At 44.7% G+C, this 19933-nt stretch overlaps 1 protein-coding gene across 1 annotated transcript; it reads left to right on the top strand.

The window, feature by feature from the left end:
* Positions 1 to 12277: 12277 nt before the first annotated feature.
* MUC7 (mucin 7, secreted) lies at positions 12278 to 16613 on the top strand. The gene is made up of 3 exons (XM_038758778.1): positions 12278 to 12331; positions 14884 to 14913; positions 16119 to 16613. The coding sequence occupies exons 1-3, from the start codon at positions 12278 to 12280 to the stop codon at positions 16611 to 16613; spliced, it is 579 nt and encodes a 192-aa protein (XP_038614706.1).
* Positions 16614 to 19933: the final 3320 nt, after the last annotated feature.

Consider the following 19933-nt stretch of genomic DNA (forward strand, 5'->3'; position numbering starts at 1 on the left):
ACTGACTATGAATGTCAGCGCTGTTCAGCGCTTAGAACAGTGCTTTGCACATAGTAAGCGCTTAACAAATGCCAACATCATTATTATTATTATTATTATTATTATGAATGTCTGTTGTCTTCATTGGCTCTGTGAACATATGCTCTCTTCTCTGGCTCTGTGAGGATCAGCATACCTCTTCGGCTCGGTGAGCCTTAGTGCTCGTCACTGACTCTGTGAAACTGGTGGTCGGCTGCTGGAGAAGTGGAAATAATAATAATAATAATGGCATTTATTAAGCACTTGTTATGTGTAAAGCGCTGTTCTAACCGCTGGGGAGGTTACAAGGTGATCAGGTTGTCCCATGGGGGGGCTCACAGTCTTCATCCCCATTTTACAGATGAGGTCACTGAGGCACAGAGAAGTTAATCAATCAATCAATCAATCGTATTTATTGAGCGCTTACTGTGTGCAGAGCACTGTACTAAGCGCTTGGGAAGTATAAGTTGGCAACATATAGAGACAGTCCCTACCCAACAGTGGGCTCACAGTCTAAAAGGGGGAGACAGAGAACAAAACCAAACATACTAACAAAATTAAATAAATAGAATAGATATGTCCCACAGCTGACAATTGGCAGAGCAGGGATTTGAACCCATGACCTCTGACTCCAAAGCCCGGGCTCTTTCCACTGAGCCACGCTGCTTCTCTGAAAAAGAGCACAGGACTGAGAGTAAGAGGACCTGACTTCTAATTCCAGTTCCACCACCTGCCAGCCATGTGATCTCGGGTAAATCAGTTAACTTCTCTGTGCCTCAGTTACCTCATCTGTAAAATGGAGATGAAGTATCAGTTCTCCCTCCTACTTAGACTGTGAACCCCATATGTGACAGGGACCACAACCAGTCTGGTTATTTTGCATCTACCCCAGTGCTTGGCACACATAGCAGCGTGGCTCAGTGGAAAGAGCACGGGATTTGGAGTCAGAGGTCGTGGGTTCAAATTCCAGCTCTGCCAATTGTCAGCTGTGTGACTTGGGGCAAGTCACTTAACTTCTCTTTGCCTCAGTTACCTCATCTGTAAAATGGGGATTAAGACTGTGAGCCCCCTGTGGGACAACCTGATCACCTTGTAACCTCCCCAGTGCTTTGCACATAGTAAGCACTTAATAAATGTCATTATTATTATTATTATAGTTAATGTCAGAATTAGTATTATGCCAAGCTTTCCCTGGGCCAATCTTGAGCAGTGACACCCTGAAATTTACTTCTCTATCTCCACTAGCTCGGGCCACCCCTTTGCAGGCCAACCATCTTGGCTTGCAACCAAACATCCTCACACCTTTCCCCCCTTTCATTTAAAAAAGAAACCACAAATACCGGGGGCATAATTCTCTTTATTTTTTTCAATCACCTGTGCTTTTGTCTTCCAAAAGGGGAAGGTGAATCCCTCAGATTTTCCCTTTCACCCAGCGTTTCTCATAGTAATGGATGACTTTGGCCGGGGTTGGGGGGTGGGTGACGAGGGGAGAATATATTTGTATTTTAATAAAACATTTTTTAAATGGTATCTGTTAAGGGCTTACTATGTGCCAAGCACTGTTCTAAGCACTGGGGTAGATGCAAGCTAATCAGGTTGGACACAGTCCATGTCCCACATGGATATCACAGTCTTAATCCCCATTTTATAAGTGAGGTAACCTTGAGGCACAGAGAAATCAAGTGACTTGCACAAGACCACATTAGAGGCAAATGGCAGAGCCAGGATTAGAACGCAGGTCTTCTGACTCACAAGCCCGTGCTCTATAATAAAAATAATAATGATAATGTTTTTTTAAGTGCTCACTATGTGCCAGCTACTGTACTAAGTGCTATACTAGGCAAGATTATCTGGTCAGACACCATCCCTGTCCCACATAGGGCTCACAGTCTTAATCCCCATTTTAAAGATGAGGGAACTGAGGCCTAGAGAAGTGACTTGCCCAAGGTCACACAGCAGACAAGTGGCAGAGCTGGGATTAGAACTCAGGTTGTTCTGATTCCAAGCAGATTCTACAATAAACACCACAATCCGGCGGGAGAAAGACCCTGAGCCAGCAGCTGCCCTCCATGAGCCTCTAGTGACTCCGAATGAAGTGAAAAACCCCACTTTCAAGGGCGACTGTGCTGCCTCTGAACCTGATCATCATCATCATCATCAATCGTATTTATTGAGTGCTTACTATGTGCAGAGCACTGTACTAAGTGCTTGGGAAGTACAAATTGGCAACATATAGAGACAGTCCCTACCCAACAGTGGGCTCACAGTCTAAAAGGGGGAGACAGAGAACAAAACCAAACATACTAACAAAATAAAATAAATAGAATAGATATGTACAAATAAAATAAATAAGTAAATAGAGTAATAAATATGTACAAACATATATACATATATACAGGTGCTGTGGGGAAGGGAAGGAGGTAAGATGGGGGGGATGGAGAGGGGGACGAGGGGGAGAGGAAGGAAGGGGCTCAGTCTGGGAAGGCCTCCTGGAGGAGGTGAGCTCTCAGCAGGGCCTTGAAGGGAGGAAGAGAGCTAACTTGGCGGATGGGCAGAGGGAGGGCATTCCAGGCCCGGGAGATGACGTGGGCCAGGGGTCGATGGCGGGACAGGTGAGAGCGAGGTACGGTGAGGAGATTAGTGGCGGAGGAGCGGAGGGTGCGGGCTGGGCTGTAGAAGGAGAGAAGGGAGGTGAGGTAGGAGGGGGCGAGGTGATGGACAGCCTGGAAGCCCAGGGTGAGGAGTTTCTGCCTGATGCGCAGATTGATTGATACCCACTGGAGATTTTTGAGGAGGGGAGTAACATGCAGAGAACATTTCTGGACAAAGACAATCTGGGCAGCAGCATGAAGTATGGCCAGTCATCTCATCTGGGGAACAAGCCACTGCAGGAGACGTGATCAGAGAGGGCAACACAAGTAAGTCCCCTCCAGTCTGATGCCCTCACGCCACCAACTGCAACTGAAACCATCGAGTCCACCAGTCCTTCAACTGGCCCAGATTATGGTCCAGCTTCTGAAACCTTTTTAGAGAAGGACAGTGTCCCCAAAGGAGGGTACCCCATTCTGGTGTTGGGAACCCCAACAGTGAGCAAGGACTCCCTGGATTTTTTGGTGAGCACGGGTGAGTCTGGAACTGAGGATTATTCCCTAGATTTTTCAAGGGGTCCCACTGTCCCCAATAAAGATTCTCCCACCCTGGGAGCTGATCCGATCCACTACGCGACTGAAGAAACGGCTAATGTTGCAACTGCTCCTTCTCCGGCTCATGAAGGTGCTTCAGTTCTGAGGACACAGTGGATGGGATACTCAATCCCATTTGGGAAGATAAGACTCTTCCTGGATTTGACACCACTAACGTTACAGCTAATCTTACTAGTCCGTTCCTGACAAAGGAAAAATTGCTCATGGCCCATTCCACCCCCATGAAGCTGACAACTCTATACCCCTGGTTGGAAGCAGTCATCCTATCAAAGAATCCCCTAATGCTGATGCCATCAGCCTTCTCACCAGTGCCGCTGGTCTTGGGTCTTATGAAGATGATTACCCTTCTTTCTCCCAGGGTGATTCAAATCAAGCAAGCAATCAATTAATAATAATAATAATAATAATAGCATTTATTAAGCGCTTACTATGTGCAAAGACTCGGTTCCAGGGGTGGTAGAATCATTCTTAGGGCCCCAGGTCAGCCCCTGGAGGGTGTTGATCTGTGTAGCCAAGGTCAAATGACCTTCCTCTACAGGAAGAGTAGAAGGATTAGCGGGAGTTATGTCAGCAGTTGGGATATTTGGGGCAGAAGCTAAGATCATAATCTGCATGAGGTCAGATGCCCTAGAGAGGAGGCACTGAACCAGTAGCCAACGTGCGTTCTGCTACCCTTGCGATTGATGATGATGATGATGATGATGATGATGATGGCATTTGTTAAGCACTTACTATGTGTCAATCACTGTTCTAAGCACTGTGGGGGGAAGAAGCATCAGCTTCTTTTCAATAGTGCGCCCTCCTTCATCCTGCTCTATTATATTGTACTCTCCCAAGTGCTTAGTACAGTGTTCTGCTCATAGTAAACGCTCAATAAATTCGATTGACTGATAAAATAAAAGGTCCATTTTTGAAACTTCTGGATACGGTGCGGAAATGCAAGAATTGGGGAACAGAACAAGTCTGGTTGGGAACATTGTTTCTCACCGTAAAACTTCACAAAACTGACATGACTTATTTGAGATTTATGATCGTTTGGAGGCAGTTTTACACTGCAATCTATATATACCGTGAAAAATATAAAAACTGAGTCAGATGAACTGGTCGCCGTGAGAAAGGAAGTAGGCTTTCAAGAGGAGGAGTGGGACAAAAGGATGGAATCAGAGCAGGGAGAAAACTGCAGGGGAGAGAGGAGGGGGAGAGAAGAAGAGAGAGGAAGAGGAGAAAGAAAAAAGAGGGACAAAGAGAGAGGAGGAAAGAGGGGGAGAGGAATGGTAAATAAAGACTTTGACAGAACAATTTTCAAAATCTAAATGAGAGATGCACAATAATCAATCGATTTATAAGTGTTGTTTATTGAACATTCATTGAGCTCAAAGAACTGACCTAAGCTTTAGGAAATAAGAGAGGAGGAAGACCCAGGGTCCCTGCCTTCTGGAGACTTACAGTCTAATGGGGGAGACAGGCAGACAGACAAAAGTGATTTAAAAATCGTGAGAGGGGTGGTTTTAAATTTCATCATCCAATTTAGGCATGGTCATATAAAAGACGTTAAGATAATTGGCATGTCTTCACCGAGTAGCTAACCAAACAAATAACATCTATTAAAGGATTAAACTATTTATAACAGAATGTGGGTCCAGCTCTGAGCTGATGCTTCTGACCTTTACTCCTCTCTGTGTGGCAATAGTTCCAGTAATCCCTAGAACATTCCTCTCTTAAAGTTATACAACCCCACCATTAATCCATTTCTTAATAAAGGGTGGAATAATAATAATAATAACAATGGCATTTGTTAAGCGCTTACTATGCTCAAAGCACTATTCTAAGCGCTGGGGGGGATACAAGGTGATCAGGTTGTCCCGCATGGGGCTCACAGTTATCATCCCCATTTTACAGATGAGGTAACTGAGGCTCCGAGAAGTTAAGTGACTTGCCCAAGGTCACACAGCAGACACGTGGTGGAGCCGGGGTTCAAACCCATGACCTCTGGATCCAAAGCCCATGCTCTTTCCACTGAGCCACGCTGTACTAAGCACTGGTTGAATGCAAGCAAATAGAGTTGGACACAGTCCCTCTCCCATGTGGGGCTCACAGTCTCAATCGCCATTTTACAGATAAGGTAACTGAGGCCCAGAGATGGGAAGTGATTTGCCCAGGGTCACACAGCAGACAGTGGCGGAGCCAGGATTAGAACTCATGACTTTCTGCATCACAGGCCCTTGCTTTTTCCACATTATTCTGACAGACAGATGACCCCCTTATCTCCTCACCTTTCCTCTGTATTCTTCTGAGGAGGCCACAGCTCCACAAGTAGAGGAGGAGATGGGATAAAAATAATAATAATAATGATATTTGTAGTTCAAGCACTGTTCTAAGCTCTGGGATAGATGCAAGTTTATCATATTGGACAGAGACCATGTTCCACATGAGGCTCATAGGTGAAGTAGGAGGGATGACTAGTATTTAATCCCCATTTTGCAGTTGAGGAAACAGAGGCACAGTGAAGTTAAGTGACTTGCCCAGGGACACACAGCAAGCAATTGGCAGAGCTGGGGTTACAAGCCAGAGAGAATAATTAATGGGCCTGAGAGCTACTTATGTAGGACCTTTCCAGCCCAGACTGGAAACTCTCGAGTCTTGTCAGAGACCTGGAGAGAGTGAGGCTGTGGAGAGTCTACTCCATATCTTCCTTGAAATTTGCGTCTATAATATCCAGACTCTGTTGGCAAGGGAATGCTAAGGAAAAAATTGCCCACCAAGAAAATATGGGTCAGTTCCCAAAGTGAGCTTTCAATATTCTGAAAAGTTAAAATGGGATCATCTCAATGGTTCTTCAATATCCTGGAGGCTACTGATAAGTGGGTAACTTGCATGGAAAACACTACAGGCCTTCTTACCAACCAAATGCTGGTGGGCACTGCCATTTTAAGTTAATGCTCCGCTTCTGCCCTTTGGGTGATCAACAGAATTTTCTTATAAAGCTCCATTTAGCGCCTTGAGATCAATAATCAAAGACCTATGATGCCAACATTATCTATCGTCCAATAATTAGCATGTCTCATTCGAGCAAGGTAATTATCATCAGAATGTGAGATGTCCTGAGTTTCACTGGGTAACTTGGGCAACTGATCCAACAGAACAGGAGTTAGTTGGGACAGGAACTGACTGTTTTACATTTTTCATGCAGATGTATCACTGTAAGAAGCCCCAAAAGTCATCAATCAATCTATCAGTCGTATTTATTGAGCACTTACTATGCTCAGAGTACTGTACTAGGTGCTTGGGAGAGCGCAATACAAACAGAATTAGCAGACACGTTCCCTTCCCATCGCGAGTTTACACTCTAGTCATGTATTACTGATGGTCAGATGTCGTACATTATCCTGACATCTCAAGGTTTGAGTCATTTGTATGGATTTCGTCAAAATTAACTTTCAAAATTGTGTACATTTATGCTTCAGTCTACAACTGAGAAGCAGCGTGGTTCAGTGGCAAGAGCCCGGACTTTGGAGTCAGAGGCTATGGGTTCAGATCCCGGCTCCGCCAAATGTCAGCTGTGTGACTTTGGGCAAGTCACTTCATTTCTCTGGGCCTCAGTTCCCTCATCTGTAAAATGGGGAGTAAGACTGTGAGCCCCCGTGGGACAACCTGATCACCTTGTATCCTCCCCAATGCTTAGAACAGTGCTTTGTACATAGTAAGCGCTCAACAAATGCCATCATCGTCATCATTCTCTGGGCCTCAGTTCCCTCAACTGTAAAATGGGGAGTAAGACTGTGAGCTCTGCCGTGGGACAACCTGATCACCTTGTCACCTCCCCAGCGCTTAGAACAGTGTTTTGCACATAGTAAGCACTTAATAAATGCCATCATTATTATTATAACAGAAGCACTTCAAAAATTCAGTCAACCAACCAACTTACTGTGTGCACAGCCTGTACTAAGCACTTCAGAGAGACAGAGCTATTAGACTCATTCCCTGCCCACAAAAAACTTTCAGTCTGAAGGAGGACAGACATTAATATAAACTAGTTACAGCTATGTAGAAAAGTTGTGTGGGACTGAGAGTGGGGTGAATACCAGGTGCTTAAAGGGGACAGCTCCAAGTGCTTGGGTGATACGGGGGGGAGAAGGAGTAGGGGAGATGAGAACTTAGTGGGGAAGACCTCTTGGAGGGGGCATAACCTGGTTAAGGCTTTGAAGGTGGGGAAAATGAAGGCCTTTTGGATATGAGAAGCAGCGTGGCTTAGTGGAAAGAGTACGGACTTTGGAGTCAGAGGTCATGTTGTAAGCTGTGTGATGATGATGGTATTTATTAAGTGCTTACTATGTGAAAAGCACTGTTCTAAGCACTGGAGAAGTTACAAGGTGATCAGGTTGTCCCACGGGGGGCTCACAGTCTTAATCCCCATTTTACAGATGAGGTAACTGAGGTACAGAGAAGTTAAGTGACTCGCCCAGAGTCACACAGCTGACAATTGGCAGAGTTGGGATTTAAACCCATGACCTCTGACTCCAAAGCCCGTGCCCTTTCCACTGAGCCACGCTGTTTCTCTGATTTTGGCCAAGTCACTTCACTCCTCTGGGCCTCAGTTACCTCATCTGGAAAAATGGGGATTAAGACTGTGAGCCCCCCGTGGGACAACCTGATCACCTTGTAACCTCCCCAGCGCTTAGAACAGTGCTTTGCACGTAGTAAGCACTTAATAAATGCCATTATTATTATTATTATTATATGATGGGGGAGGGAATTCTAGACCAAGGGAGAACACAGGCAAGAGCAATGAGATCGAGGTACATTTGAAAGTATTTATTGTGCTCTTACTCTGTGTCGAACACTATACTACACACTTGGGAGAGTACAGTATAGTTGACAACGTCTCTGCCCCCCAAGGAGCTTACAGTTAAGGGTGGAATATTGTCATTTAAACCCTTTTTAGTGATTTCTAAACAATGGAAGAGGAATTCTGGGAGAGAGAGATAGAAGATTATATTGCTGAAGATCAAACACTATTCCCAGGGATAAGAACAGCATGGACTAGTGAAAAAAACTTGGGCCTAGGAATCAGAGAACTTGGGCTCTAATTCCAGCCCTCCCACTAGTCTGATGTGTGATCTTGGGCAGGCCACTTCCCTTCTCTGGGCCTCAGTGTCCTCATCTGCAAAGGGAGAGTGTAATTATTTGTTCTTGCTCCTACTTAGACTGTGATCCCAGTGTAGGACAGGGACAATGTCCAAGCTGATTAGCTTGTTTATACACAGCATTTAGTACAAGGTTTGAAACAAGTAATTCCTTAATAAATACCACAGTTATTATTACATTTTTACTAGGTGATGTGATATCTGTGCCACATTCCAAGCTACTCCTACAGAATGCCCAGTCAAATTTCCTTTGATAAAGAAGAAGAAGAAGAAACAGGCTGGGAATGCCCAGTCAAATTTCCTTTGATAAAGACCCCAAAATGGAGAAGAAGAAACAGGCTGGGAAGACTTCTAGACTGTGAGCCCGTTGTTGGGTAGGGATTGTGTATATCTGTTGCCGAATTGTACTTTCCAAGTGCTTAATACAGTGATCTGCACACAGTAAGCACAAAATAAATACGTCTGAATGAACTTTACAGAAGATGCCATGAGGTAAAAAAAAAAATACCTCATTTCCTCCTGTTGAATAAATGCAATAATAAAATACGTGTTTCCGAGAGGTTAGCACGGAAAGGCGACCGTCTTTTTTCACTGACCACACTGCTCCTTTCTTTGTTTCCGGAAGTGTCAGGGATTAACCCAGAAACAATTTCATTTACATGAAAACTTTTCTTTCTCTTTTTCCAACAGGAAATAAGTAGGAGGGTGTACAGGGGACGGAGAATGCTTTATAAAGCCAAGATTCTCTGCTCACCTTCCTGGGGCCAGTCAACCCTGCTTGAAACCGGCAAGAGGGACCACCAACTGAACAGAGGCAGAAGAAGTCCTGACTACGGTATCTACTTGGGCTGGGTAACCCCTAAAACTGTTTAAAATGCTTTTGAGCAGTGTACTCCTGACAGCTTGCTCTAGCAAAGTATTGTATTCCAGTTACACTAGCATAATCTTCAACGTAGACTCCCTCACCTTAATATCAACTCTCTTAAAAGAGTGTCATGGTGGTAGTTGACTCCAAGCTCTGTACACTAACCCAGGGAAGGATACAAGATAAGTCCCTATCCTTCAACGAGCTCACCACCTAAGGGGGAGAAAGAAAAGGTATTTAATGCCCATTTTACAGATGAGGAAACAGGGGCACAGAGAAGTTAAGTGACTCTCCCTAGGTCACGGAGAAAGCAAGTGGTGAAGCCAGGATTGGAACCCAGGTCTCCTGCCTGCCAAGTCCTTGCTCTTTCCACAAGGTCACGTGAGTTCCTAAAGAGGGACTCTAGTCCATCCAATCTGTCCACCTGCAAGATGAAGGCTACTATCTGACTGAATCTGAGGTATTTTAGATCCAAATTGTTATGGTTGAGAAACTTAAAAACTTGATTTCACTGGGATAACGATTCTCTTCTGATCTGGTGAATAACATCCTTGGTAGTGTGAGATAGTTTATGTTTAACTGGTTTTGGTTGTTCTTTGTGAGCTGTAATGCCAACCTTGCATTGCATACTAAAAACAATAGGTAAATCTGAAGTTATCTGGCTGGCGAGTTCTGTACTGGAGTGGAGAAAGACAGCTGTTATTCTTAAGCCCCTTTTAATGATAATAATAATGGCATTTATTAAGCACTTACTATGTGCAAAACACTGTTCTAAGCACTGGGGAGGTTACAAAGTGGTCAGGTTGTCCCACGGGGGGCTCACAGTCTTCATCTCCATTTTATGGATGAGGTAACTGAGGCCCAGAGAAGTGAAGTGACTTGCCCAAAGTCACACAGCTGACAAGTGGCAGAGCCGGGATTTGAACCCGTGACCTCTGACTCCAAAGCCTGGGCTATTTTCCACTGAGCCACGCTGCTTCTCTACCAACCTTTTTGGCTGATCTCTCTGCTTTATGGTTGTTGCGCATCAATTTCAACCGAAGAAAGATTTGATTTTCCATTCACGCACCTGCAGATTATGTCTGTTTTATCCTTCATTATTTGTTGATGTTTTGTTGATCATTTCTTGTGCATCTGTTTATTTCTAGGGAATTTCCAGAGATATGTTTTTTCTGGGGCAAATTATCCTTTTATTTTCTTTTAATGATGCTGGTTAAGCACTCACTAGAAGCCAGGCACTGTATTAAGGGCTGGTATAGATATGAAATAATCAGGTTGATTACAGTCCCTGTTCCACATGGGACTCACAGTCTATCTGCTGTGCTGAATGTCCTTTGGCAAACCTTCAAGGGCCAAAGGGGACATTTTACTTTAAGGAAAAGCTAGGAAAAACATAGGGATGTTGCTCATTCTACTTTTTTGGTGGAGAGGAAGGAGAAGCAGCAAAGTACTTTTAAGTTCAAACAGTAGCCCTCCCCGCAGCACCTGTATATATGTTTGTACAGATTTATTACTCTATTTATTTTACTTGTACATATTTACTATTCTACTTATTTTGTTAATGATGTGCATCTAGCTTTATTTCTATTTATTCTGATGACTTGACACCTGCCCACATGTTTTGTTTTATTGTGTCTCCCCCTTCTAGACTGTGAGCCCGTTGTAGGGTAGGGACCGTCTCTAGATGTTGCCAACTTGTACTTCCCAAGCGCTTAGTACAGTACTCTGCACACAGTAAGTGCTCAATAAATACGATTGAATGAATGAATGGGGAGACTACAAAAGAGGTGAACTCCTTGCTGCACAGTTTCCTAAGCATAAGGATAGTGATTTTACTAATTTTCTTCCTTCTCCTTCCCTGCACCTTGCAATGTTGATTTATCTTGCCCAGAATGCATTCGTTTACAGAGACTTACCTTCAATTTCTTAACTCTTGTTAGGAAGAGCAGGGACCTCGTCCAATCAAAGGCCTTCAGAAACATTCAGTATTCATTCATTCATTCAATCGTATTTATTGAGCACTTACTGTGTGCAGAGCACTGTACTAAGCTCTTGAGAAGTACAAGTTGGCAACATACCCTACCCAATAAGAGGCTCACAGTCTAGAAGGGGGAGACAGACAACAAAACAAAACAAGTGGACAGGTGTCAAGACGTCAGAATAAATAGAATTATAGCTATATGCACGACATTAATAAAATAGAGCAGTAAATATGTACAGGTAAAATAAATAGAGTAATAAATCTGTACAAACATATACACAGGTGCTGTGGGGAGGGGAAGGAGGTAGGGAGGGGGGATGGGGAGGAGGAGAGGAAAAAGGGGGGCTCAGTCTGGGAAAGGGGGCTGAGTCTGGGAATTGTTTACTGAATGCTTATGAAGGCTTTTTAAGTGCCAACTTTATTGTTCTGTACTCTCCCAAGCACTTAATGTAATGCTGTACCTGTCTACATGTTTTGTTTTGTTGTCTGTCTCCCCCTTCTAGACTGTGAGCCCGTGGTTGGGTAGGGACCGTCTCTATATGCTGCCGACTTGTACTTCCAAAGCACTTAGTTTAGTGTTCTGCATACAGTAAGCACTTAATAAATACGATTGAATGAATGAATAGTGAGTGCTTAATAAATACGGTTGAATGAATGAATGAATACCGAAATCAAGAGGAGGACTTTGGAGGGCTTTTCTTGACAGTACTGGATCATAAATAATTGGATATGAGTGATAGAATCTCAGCAAAGTGGCTTTTTTTCAGATGGGAACCGGAAGTAAACCCAGCAGAAGAAATCCATACAATAATAAAATAGTCAAAACTTGGGTAGGAAAGTGTTGAACTCTTGCCATTCTGTCTTCCCCATGCATCCAAATAGAGTTTTCATTTGATCTGAGCAGTAAAGTCACCTCTAAGTCAGAGCTAAAGAATGGTTTTCAGCATCCACTGACTGGGTGGCTTTTGCAGTTGCAGTGATTGAACAAAGATGAAATTTGTCCCAGTTGGTGTTGTACTAATGGAGAATTCTCTTGCAATGTACTTCTAGGGAACAACAGGAAACAATGAAGACTCAAATACTCATCGCAATCACTCTGACTGCAGTTGCTTGCTTTTTGGTAACTACCTCTACGGGTTTGGGTGGTTTTCTTTTCTGGCTTTGGAGTTATGAACTGGGTATTCTGATTCCCTACTGAGAGCTCACCTCCTCCAGGAAGCCTTCCCAGACTGAGCCCCCTTTTTCCTCTCCTCCTCCCCATCCCCCCCAGCCCTACCTCCTTCCCCTCCTCACGGCAATTGTATATATTTGTACAGATTTATTACTCTATTTATTTTACTTGTACATATTTACTATTCTATTTATTTTGTTAGTGATGTGCATATAGCTATAATTTTATTTGTTCTGCCAATTTTGACCCCTGTCTACATATTTTGTTGTCTGTCTCCTCCGTGTAGACTGTGAGCCCATTGTTGGGTAGGGACTGTCTATAGATGTTGCCAACTTGTACTTCCCAAGCACTTAGTACAGTGCTCTGCTCACAGTGAGAGCTCAATGAATGTAACTGAATGAATGAATTCCCCAAGCAGGAATGTGATATTCCTAAGGCCCAAACTCCCCAGCTCCGATTCACATGATACTAATTCTGTTTCCTCATTTGGCTCTCAACTAACAACCTCACTTCCCTGACCCTAGGGCTGGCGTTCTCTTAGGTTTGGAGTTATCATACTTGGAGAAATCTGAAAGTCCCAAAAATTACGAGAGAGCATGGGGCAAGAGGCTCCTCACACCCTAATTAGCAGCTGCGGGAGAATAGAATACCCTTAAAGATTGCAAAGCTTTATTTTCTTTTCTGTGTAAAGGCTCGTTAATTCAGTTTTAGCCAAATCTGGAAAATCCCAGCATGTACGTGTCCCTTCCATTTCAAGGAATGATGTGTGGAACTCAGAGCATGTGAACGTCTCCTAATCAGTCAGGACTCTCTCACTTTGGTCTCCTAAAGAACTTTCGCTGTGGTTGTCACAGGTCGGAGGTGGATCTCAAGAGAGCCCAAGGGCAAAGGAGGAGTGATGCGATAAACACCTGCCCTGCCTGACTAAACAGGGACAAAAAAGCAGTGTGAGAAAATCAGAATTCAGCAGAAAAGGCCACAGTCGAGTGGGTAGAGCACGGCCCAGGGAGTCAAAAGCACCTGGGTTCGAATCCCGGCTCTGCCACTTGTCTTCTGTGTCACCCTGGGCTGATCACTTTCATTCATTCATTCAATTGTATTTATTGAGTGCTTACTGTGTGCAGAGCACTGTACTGAGCACTTGGGAAGTACCAGTACAAGTGAGCCCTGGGTCCGCGGAGGGAGACCAAACCCAGCCTGGACTGGACTGGCCACGTCCGGGCGAACCCGCTCGCCCACGGGGGTCCATCACCCAAAGGGAAGCAGTGTGACCTAGTGGATAGACGCTGAGCCTGGGAATCAGGAGGGCCTGGGTTCTAATCCTGGTTCCGCCACTTGCGCGCTGCGTGACCTTGGGCAAGTCTTCTTCACTTCTCTGGGCCTCAGTTCCCTCATCTGTGGAATGGGGATGAGGGCTGTGGGCCCAGTGTGGGACAGGGACTGTCGCCAACCCGATTACCTTGCATCTACCCCAGTGCTTGGTACAGTCAAGTCAGTTTGGGCAAGTCACTTAACTTCTTTGTGCCTCAGTTACCTCATCTGGAAAATGGGGATTAAAACTGTGAGCCCCCCGTGGGACAATGGGACAATTTATTTTATTTTGTTAATATGTTTCGTTTTGTTCTCTGTCTCCCCCTTCTAGACTGTGAGCCCACTGTTGCGTAGGGACCGTCTCTATATGTTGCCAACTTGTACTTCCCAAGCGCTTAGTACAGTGCTCTGCGCACAGTAAGTGCTCAATAAATACAATTGAAAGAATGAATGAATGAAAACCCGATCACCTTGTAACCTCCCCAGTGCTTAGAACCGTGCTTTGCACATAGTAAGCGCTTAACAAATGCCCTCATTATTATTACAAGTTGGCAACATATAGAGACGGTCCCTCCCCAACAACGGGCTCACAGTCTAGAAGGGGGAATGAAGTCACTTCACTTCTCTGTGACTCAGTTACATCATCCGTAAAATGGGGATTAAGACTGTGAGCCCCATGTGAGTGGAACAGGAGATCGATTTGATGGTATCTATCCCAAAGCCTAGTACAGTGCCTGGCATATAGTAAGTGCTTAACGAATACCATTATTATCATTGTTACTGTTATTAGTCTTACAAAAAAATAACTCTCATGGGCCTGGAACTCAGAGGACCTGGATTCTAATCCCAGCTCTGCCACTTGTCTGCTGCGGGACCTTGGACAAGTCGCTTAATTTCTCTGTGCCTCAGTTACCTCATCTGTAAAATGGGGAGTAAGATTGTGAACCCCATGTGGAACATGGCCTGTGTCCGACCTGTTTAAATTGTATCTACCCGCAGCTAAGTATAGTATATCGTCCATAGTAAGTGTGTAATAAATACCACTGAAATAAAAAATACCTATGACTGTGTATGCCCTCTCTCCTCCCCTTCATTTAATGTGTGAACAACAAACTCTCCAGTTGCATTCTGTGTGTCTAACTTCAATTTTTTTTCTTGTCCTCGTCCGTTTCTCTGGGACTGCATTTTAGACCGTCAAGGCGGATCAAAGCAAAGAGAGCGTAAGTTATACTGTGTTTTTGATTGAACCGTTTCATCGGGAGTTTCACTCGCAAGTTGAATTTATTAGCGCTGTCGAGCCGTCATCGACCCAAAGCGACTCCATGGAAACAGCTCTCCCAGAACGCCCAACCTCCATCTGCAATTGTTCTGGTAGTAGAGTCCTAGACTTACTGGAATCTTTATCTACTGAACGCAAATCAAAAGGGATGAAGTTAAGCAGCCACCTGAGAGTTTTATATTAGAAAAAGGAAAAACGCTGTGCCGGTAGCGATTGTTAAATTACTAGAATGGCTTAGCATAAGAGAAGTAGGGCCTCGGTTTCCTCATCTGTAAAATAGAGATTAAATGCCTGTTTTCCCAACGAAAGGGATTGTGAAACTCATGTGGGCCAGGTACTGTGTCCTATCTGGTTATCTCCTATCTACCATCACGCTTAGCACAGCACTTGGCACACGGTAAGTGCTTAGCAAATGCCACAATTATAATTATTATTATTACTGTGGTTATTGTGCCTAACTGGTGGTTATTTTGTACTCTCCCAAGCACTTAGTACAATGCTCTGCTCATAGTAAGCTCTCAATAAATGCCATTGATTGATTGACTGACTGATTTAAGAGCAAGAGAGGCCCAGTATTGTCATTGTTAAGTAAAGCATGCCTAAACTTCATTCAAGCAAGCAATAGTTTGTACTGCATGATTATTCTTTCTGGAGCATGATACTAAGTGCTTGGGAACGTACAATAGAATTAATAGACCTGCTCTCTGCCTTCAGGGAGCTTACACTCTAGAGGGAGAGATAAATAATAAATTACATGTAGGAGAAAGAAGGTAAGGGGAAGAACTGAGGAGGCTGTTGAAGGGACAAGGGAGAAGCAGCATGGCCTAGTGGAAAGAGCACAGGCCTGGGAATCAGAGGACCTGGGGTCTACTCCCGGCTCCACCCCTTGTCTGTTGTGAGACTTTGGGCAAGTCACTTAGCTTTGCTGCATCTCAGTTCCCTCACCAGCAAAAATGGGGATTCAATTCCTATTCTCCCTCCTACTTTGACCGTGAGCCTCATGCAGGACCTGACTGTCTTTATTGGTTGATTGACTGATTGATATTGACTGGGCCAAACTGCTAGGCTGAAAAACCAAAAAGAAAGAAGAATTAGGAGACATTCAGAAGCCACAGCTGACAGCGATTTGTGTTATTCTTTCAGCAGTCCAGTGAGAGCGATGAACGTTTCCTGAAATACAAGAGATCTGAACCGCGCCGTCCCCACGCCCGTCACGGCGCCCCTGGTCCCCATGGCCACCATGGGCCCCATATTCCCCATAGGCCCCATAAGCCCCCGAGACCCCAAAGACCATCACACCCCCACCCCAAGGGTAGACCCGAACCCTGCCATACCACCCGCCCCAAAGCCACTTCTGCTTCAGGAATGAAAGCCACCACCCCCAAAGCTGGTCCTGTGTTGACAGTTGGCACCACAGTGGCAATCAGCACAACCACCTCTGCGGCTGGTATCAGCACGGCAGCAAAAACCACAGCCCCAGGAGTTGACACGACCACCACCGCCGGACCCACTCCTGCAGTCCCCTCCTCCACTGCAGTCCCCTCCTCCGCTGCAGTCACCCCTGAAGCTGCAACCACCACTGCAGCCAGCTCCGTAACTGAACCACCCTCTACTTCCACCTCTCCCCAGTCACCAAACTAAACCCCTCTGGACGGCTGAAAATGCAAACGGATGAGTGCATGCAGAGGTAATAATAATAATAGTGATGATATTTGTTCAGCGCGTACTATGTGCAAAGGCAAAGTATGGATTCTCACGGAAAATGCATTCGTGCCTTCCATTCCTTAGTCATGTGATAAATTGCATTTTGACCATCTGCCATGGTTTCATTTCCTTATCTTTGCAGCTCCCCTGAATAATAATAATGATGAGGATGATGAGGATGATGATGATGGCATTTATTAAGCGCTTACTATGTGCAAAGCACTGTTCTAAGCGCTGGGGAGGTTACAAGGTGATGTTCTAGACTGTGAGCCCGTTGTTGGGTAGGGACCATCTCTATATGTTGCCAATTTGTACTTCCCAAGCGCTTAGTACAGTGCTCTGCACACAGCAATAATAATAATAATAACAATGATGGCATTTATTAAGCGCTTACTCTGTGCAAAGCACGGTTCTAAGCACTGGGGAGGTTACCAGGTGATCAGGTTGTCCCACGGGGGGCTCACAGGGGGCTCACAGTCCCCATTTTACAGATGAGGTAACTGAGTCACAGAGAAGTTAAGTGACTTGCCCAAAGTCACACAGCTGACAATTGGTGGAGTCGGAATTTGAACCCATGACCTGACTCCAAAGCTCGTGCTCTTTTCCACTGAGCCACGCTGCTTCTCTCAGTAAGCACTCAATAAATATGATTGAATGAATGAATAAATCAGGTTGTCCCACGGGGGGCTAACAGTCTTAATCCCCATTTGACAGATGAGGGAACTGAGTCCCGGAGAAGTGAAGTGACCTGCCCAAAGTCACACAGCTGACAACTGGCGGAGGCAGGATTTGAACCCATGACCTCTGACTCCAAAGCCCGGGCTCTTTCCATTGAGATGATAATAGTATTCGTCAAGGACTTACTATGGGCTGGGCTGGAACTCACAGTCTCAGCAGAAGGGAAACTAGGTATTTCATCTCCATTATGAGAAGCAGCGTAGCTCAGTAGAAAGAGCCCAGGCTTTGGAGTCTTTGGTCACGGGTTCAAATCCCGGCTCCGCCAACTGTCAGCTGTGTGACTTTGGGCGAGTCACTTCACTTCTTTGTGCCTCAGTTACCTCATCTGTAAAATGGGGATTAAAACTGTGAGTCCCCCATGGGACAACCTGCTCACCTTGTGACTTCCCCAGTGCTTAGAACAGTGCTTTACACATAGTAAGGGCTTAACAAATGCCATTATTATTATTATTATTATCTAGATGAGGACACTGAAGCACTGAGTGATTAAGTGACTTTCCCGAGGTCGCACAGCAGGCCAGATTGGTGCTCTTCCCATTAGACCATGTTGCCTTACTCTTACAGATCTGAAGTGAGAGGTCTTCTTTTCCATTTTAAACTGCCTCAAAAAGAAATTCTGGATATTTTGCAATGCAACTCTCCACAGAACAACTCAGGGGGAAGCAAATGTCCACAGCTAAATCATAATCCCCGGCACATACCCAGCAAATTGAACTCTTCCTTCAACACCTAGAATCAATCAATCAATCTATCAATCGCATTTATTGAGCGCTTACTATGTGCAGAGCACTGTACTAAGCGCTTGGGAAGTACAAATTGGCATCACATAGAGACAGTCCCTACCCAACAGTGGGCTCACAGTCTAAAAGGGGGAGAGAACAGAACCAAACATACCAACAAAATAAAATAAGTAGGATAGAAATGTACAAGTAAAATAAATAAATAAATAAATAAATAGAGTAATAAATATGTACAACCATATATACATATATATATATATATATATATATATATATATATATAGAACAAAGACTGTGAAGGACACCAGCCCAGCATACAGTTACCCCCAGGTGAATTTCCCATTTCCAAACTGTCCCCACGCACTCTTTAAGAGTGCTCAGATAAAAATCTGATGCAGAAGAATTTCATTCATTCAAATGTATTCATTGAGCGCTTACTGTGTGCAGAGCACTGAACTGAGTGCTCGGGAAGTACAAATTGGCAACATATAGAGACGGTCCCTACCCAACAACAGGCTTACAGTCTAGAAGGGGGAGGCAGACAACAAAACAGAACATGTGGACAGGTGTCAAGTCGTCAGAATAAATAGAAATAAAGCTAGATGCACATCGTTAGATGCTGCTTCCATGAGAAGCAGCATGGCTTAGTGGAAAGAGCACGGGCTTTGGAGTCACAGATCATGGGTTCAAATCCCTGCTCTGCCAATTGTCAGCTGGGTGACTTTGGGCAACTCACTTAACTTCTCTGGGCCTCAGTTCCCTCATCTGTAAACTGGGGATTAAGACTGTGAGCCCCAGGAGGGACAACCTGATCACCTTGTAACCTCCCCGACGCTTAGAACAGTGATTTGCACATAGTAAACACTTAGGAAATGCCATCATTGTTATTATTATCATTAACGAAATAGAATAGTAAATGTGTACAAGTAAAATCAATAGAGTAATAAATCTGTACAAACGTATATACAGGTGCTGTGGGGAGGGGAAGGAGGTAGGGCAGGGGGGATGGGGAGGAATGGTTTCATTTAGCTCACTGTGGGCAGGGAACATTTCTACCAACTCTGTTATATTGTACTCTCTCAAGTGCTTAATACAGTGCTCTGTAAGCGCTCAATGAATACGATTGACTGATATAGTCTCTGATAGGTTCCCTGCCCTTAGAGCGTCACATTCTCAGCTGCACTAGGTCACGATAACTTTGATCAGGACCTCTGAGCTCTCACATCACGACCCAGCAGGACTCTCAATGCGGAGAAGCAGCTTCGGCCTGGGAGTCAAAAGATCCGGGTTCTAATCCCGGCTCCGTCACTTATCTGCCTTGTGACTTTGGACAAGTCACTTAACTTCTCTGTGCCTCAGTTGCCTCAGCTGGAAAATGGGGATTAAGACTGTGAGCCCCATGTGGGACAGGGACTGTGTCCATTTTAACTCGTACCAAACTGAGCACTTAGTAGAGTGTCTGACATATAGTAAACACTTAACAAATATCATTTTAGGAAAAAAAGAGAATCCAGGAAAAGATTCGCGACACTGAATCAATGGGGAGCACTATTCTGGGTTTGGTAGTAGTAGCCACAGTATTTAGTAAGCGCTTACCGTGGCTTAGTGGAAAGACCCTGGGTTTGGGAGTCAGAGGTACTGGCTTCTAATCCCGGTTCTGCCACTTGTCTGCTGTGTGACCTTGGGCAAGTCACTTAACTTCACTGTGCCTCAGTTACAGCCCGTCTTCTAGACTGTGAGCCCGTTGTTGGGTAGGGACCGTCTCTATATGTTGCCAAC

Source organism: Tachyglossus aculeatus, chromosome 17, assembly GCF_015852505.1.
Source record: "Tachyglossus aculeatus isolate mTacAcu1 chromosome 17, mTacAcu1.pri, whole genome shotgun sequence".
Taxonomy (NCBI): domain Eukaryota; kingdom Metazoa; phylum Chordata; class Mammalia; order Monotremata; family Tachyglossidae; genus Tachyglossus; species Tachyglossus aculeatus.

Bases quoted from the DNA above. Each gene is read 5' to 3' on its own strand.
- MUC7 (XM_038758778.1), top strand. From the start codon at position 12,278: ATGAAGACTCAAATACTCATCGCAATCACTCTGACTGCAGTTGCTTGC. The intron at 12,332-14,883 runs GTAACTACCTCT...ACTGCATTTTAG, and splicing joins CTGCAGTTGCTTGCTTTTTG to ACCGTCAAGGCGGATCAAAG. The intron at 14,914-16,118 runs GTAAGTTATACT...TTCTTTCAGCAG, and splicing joins CGGATCAAAGCAAAGAGAGC to TCCAGTGAGAGCGATGAACG.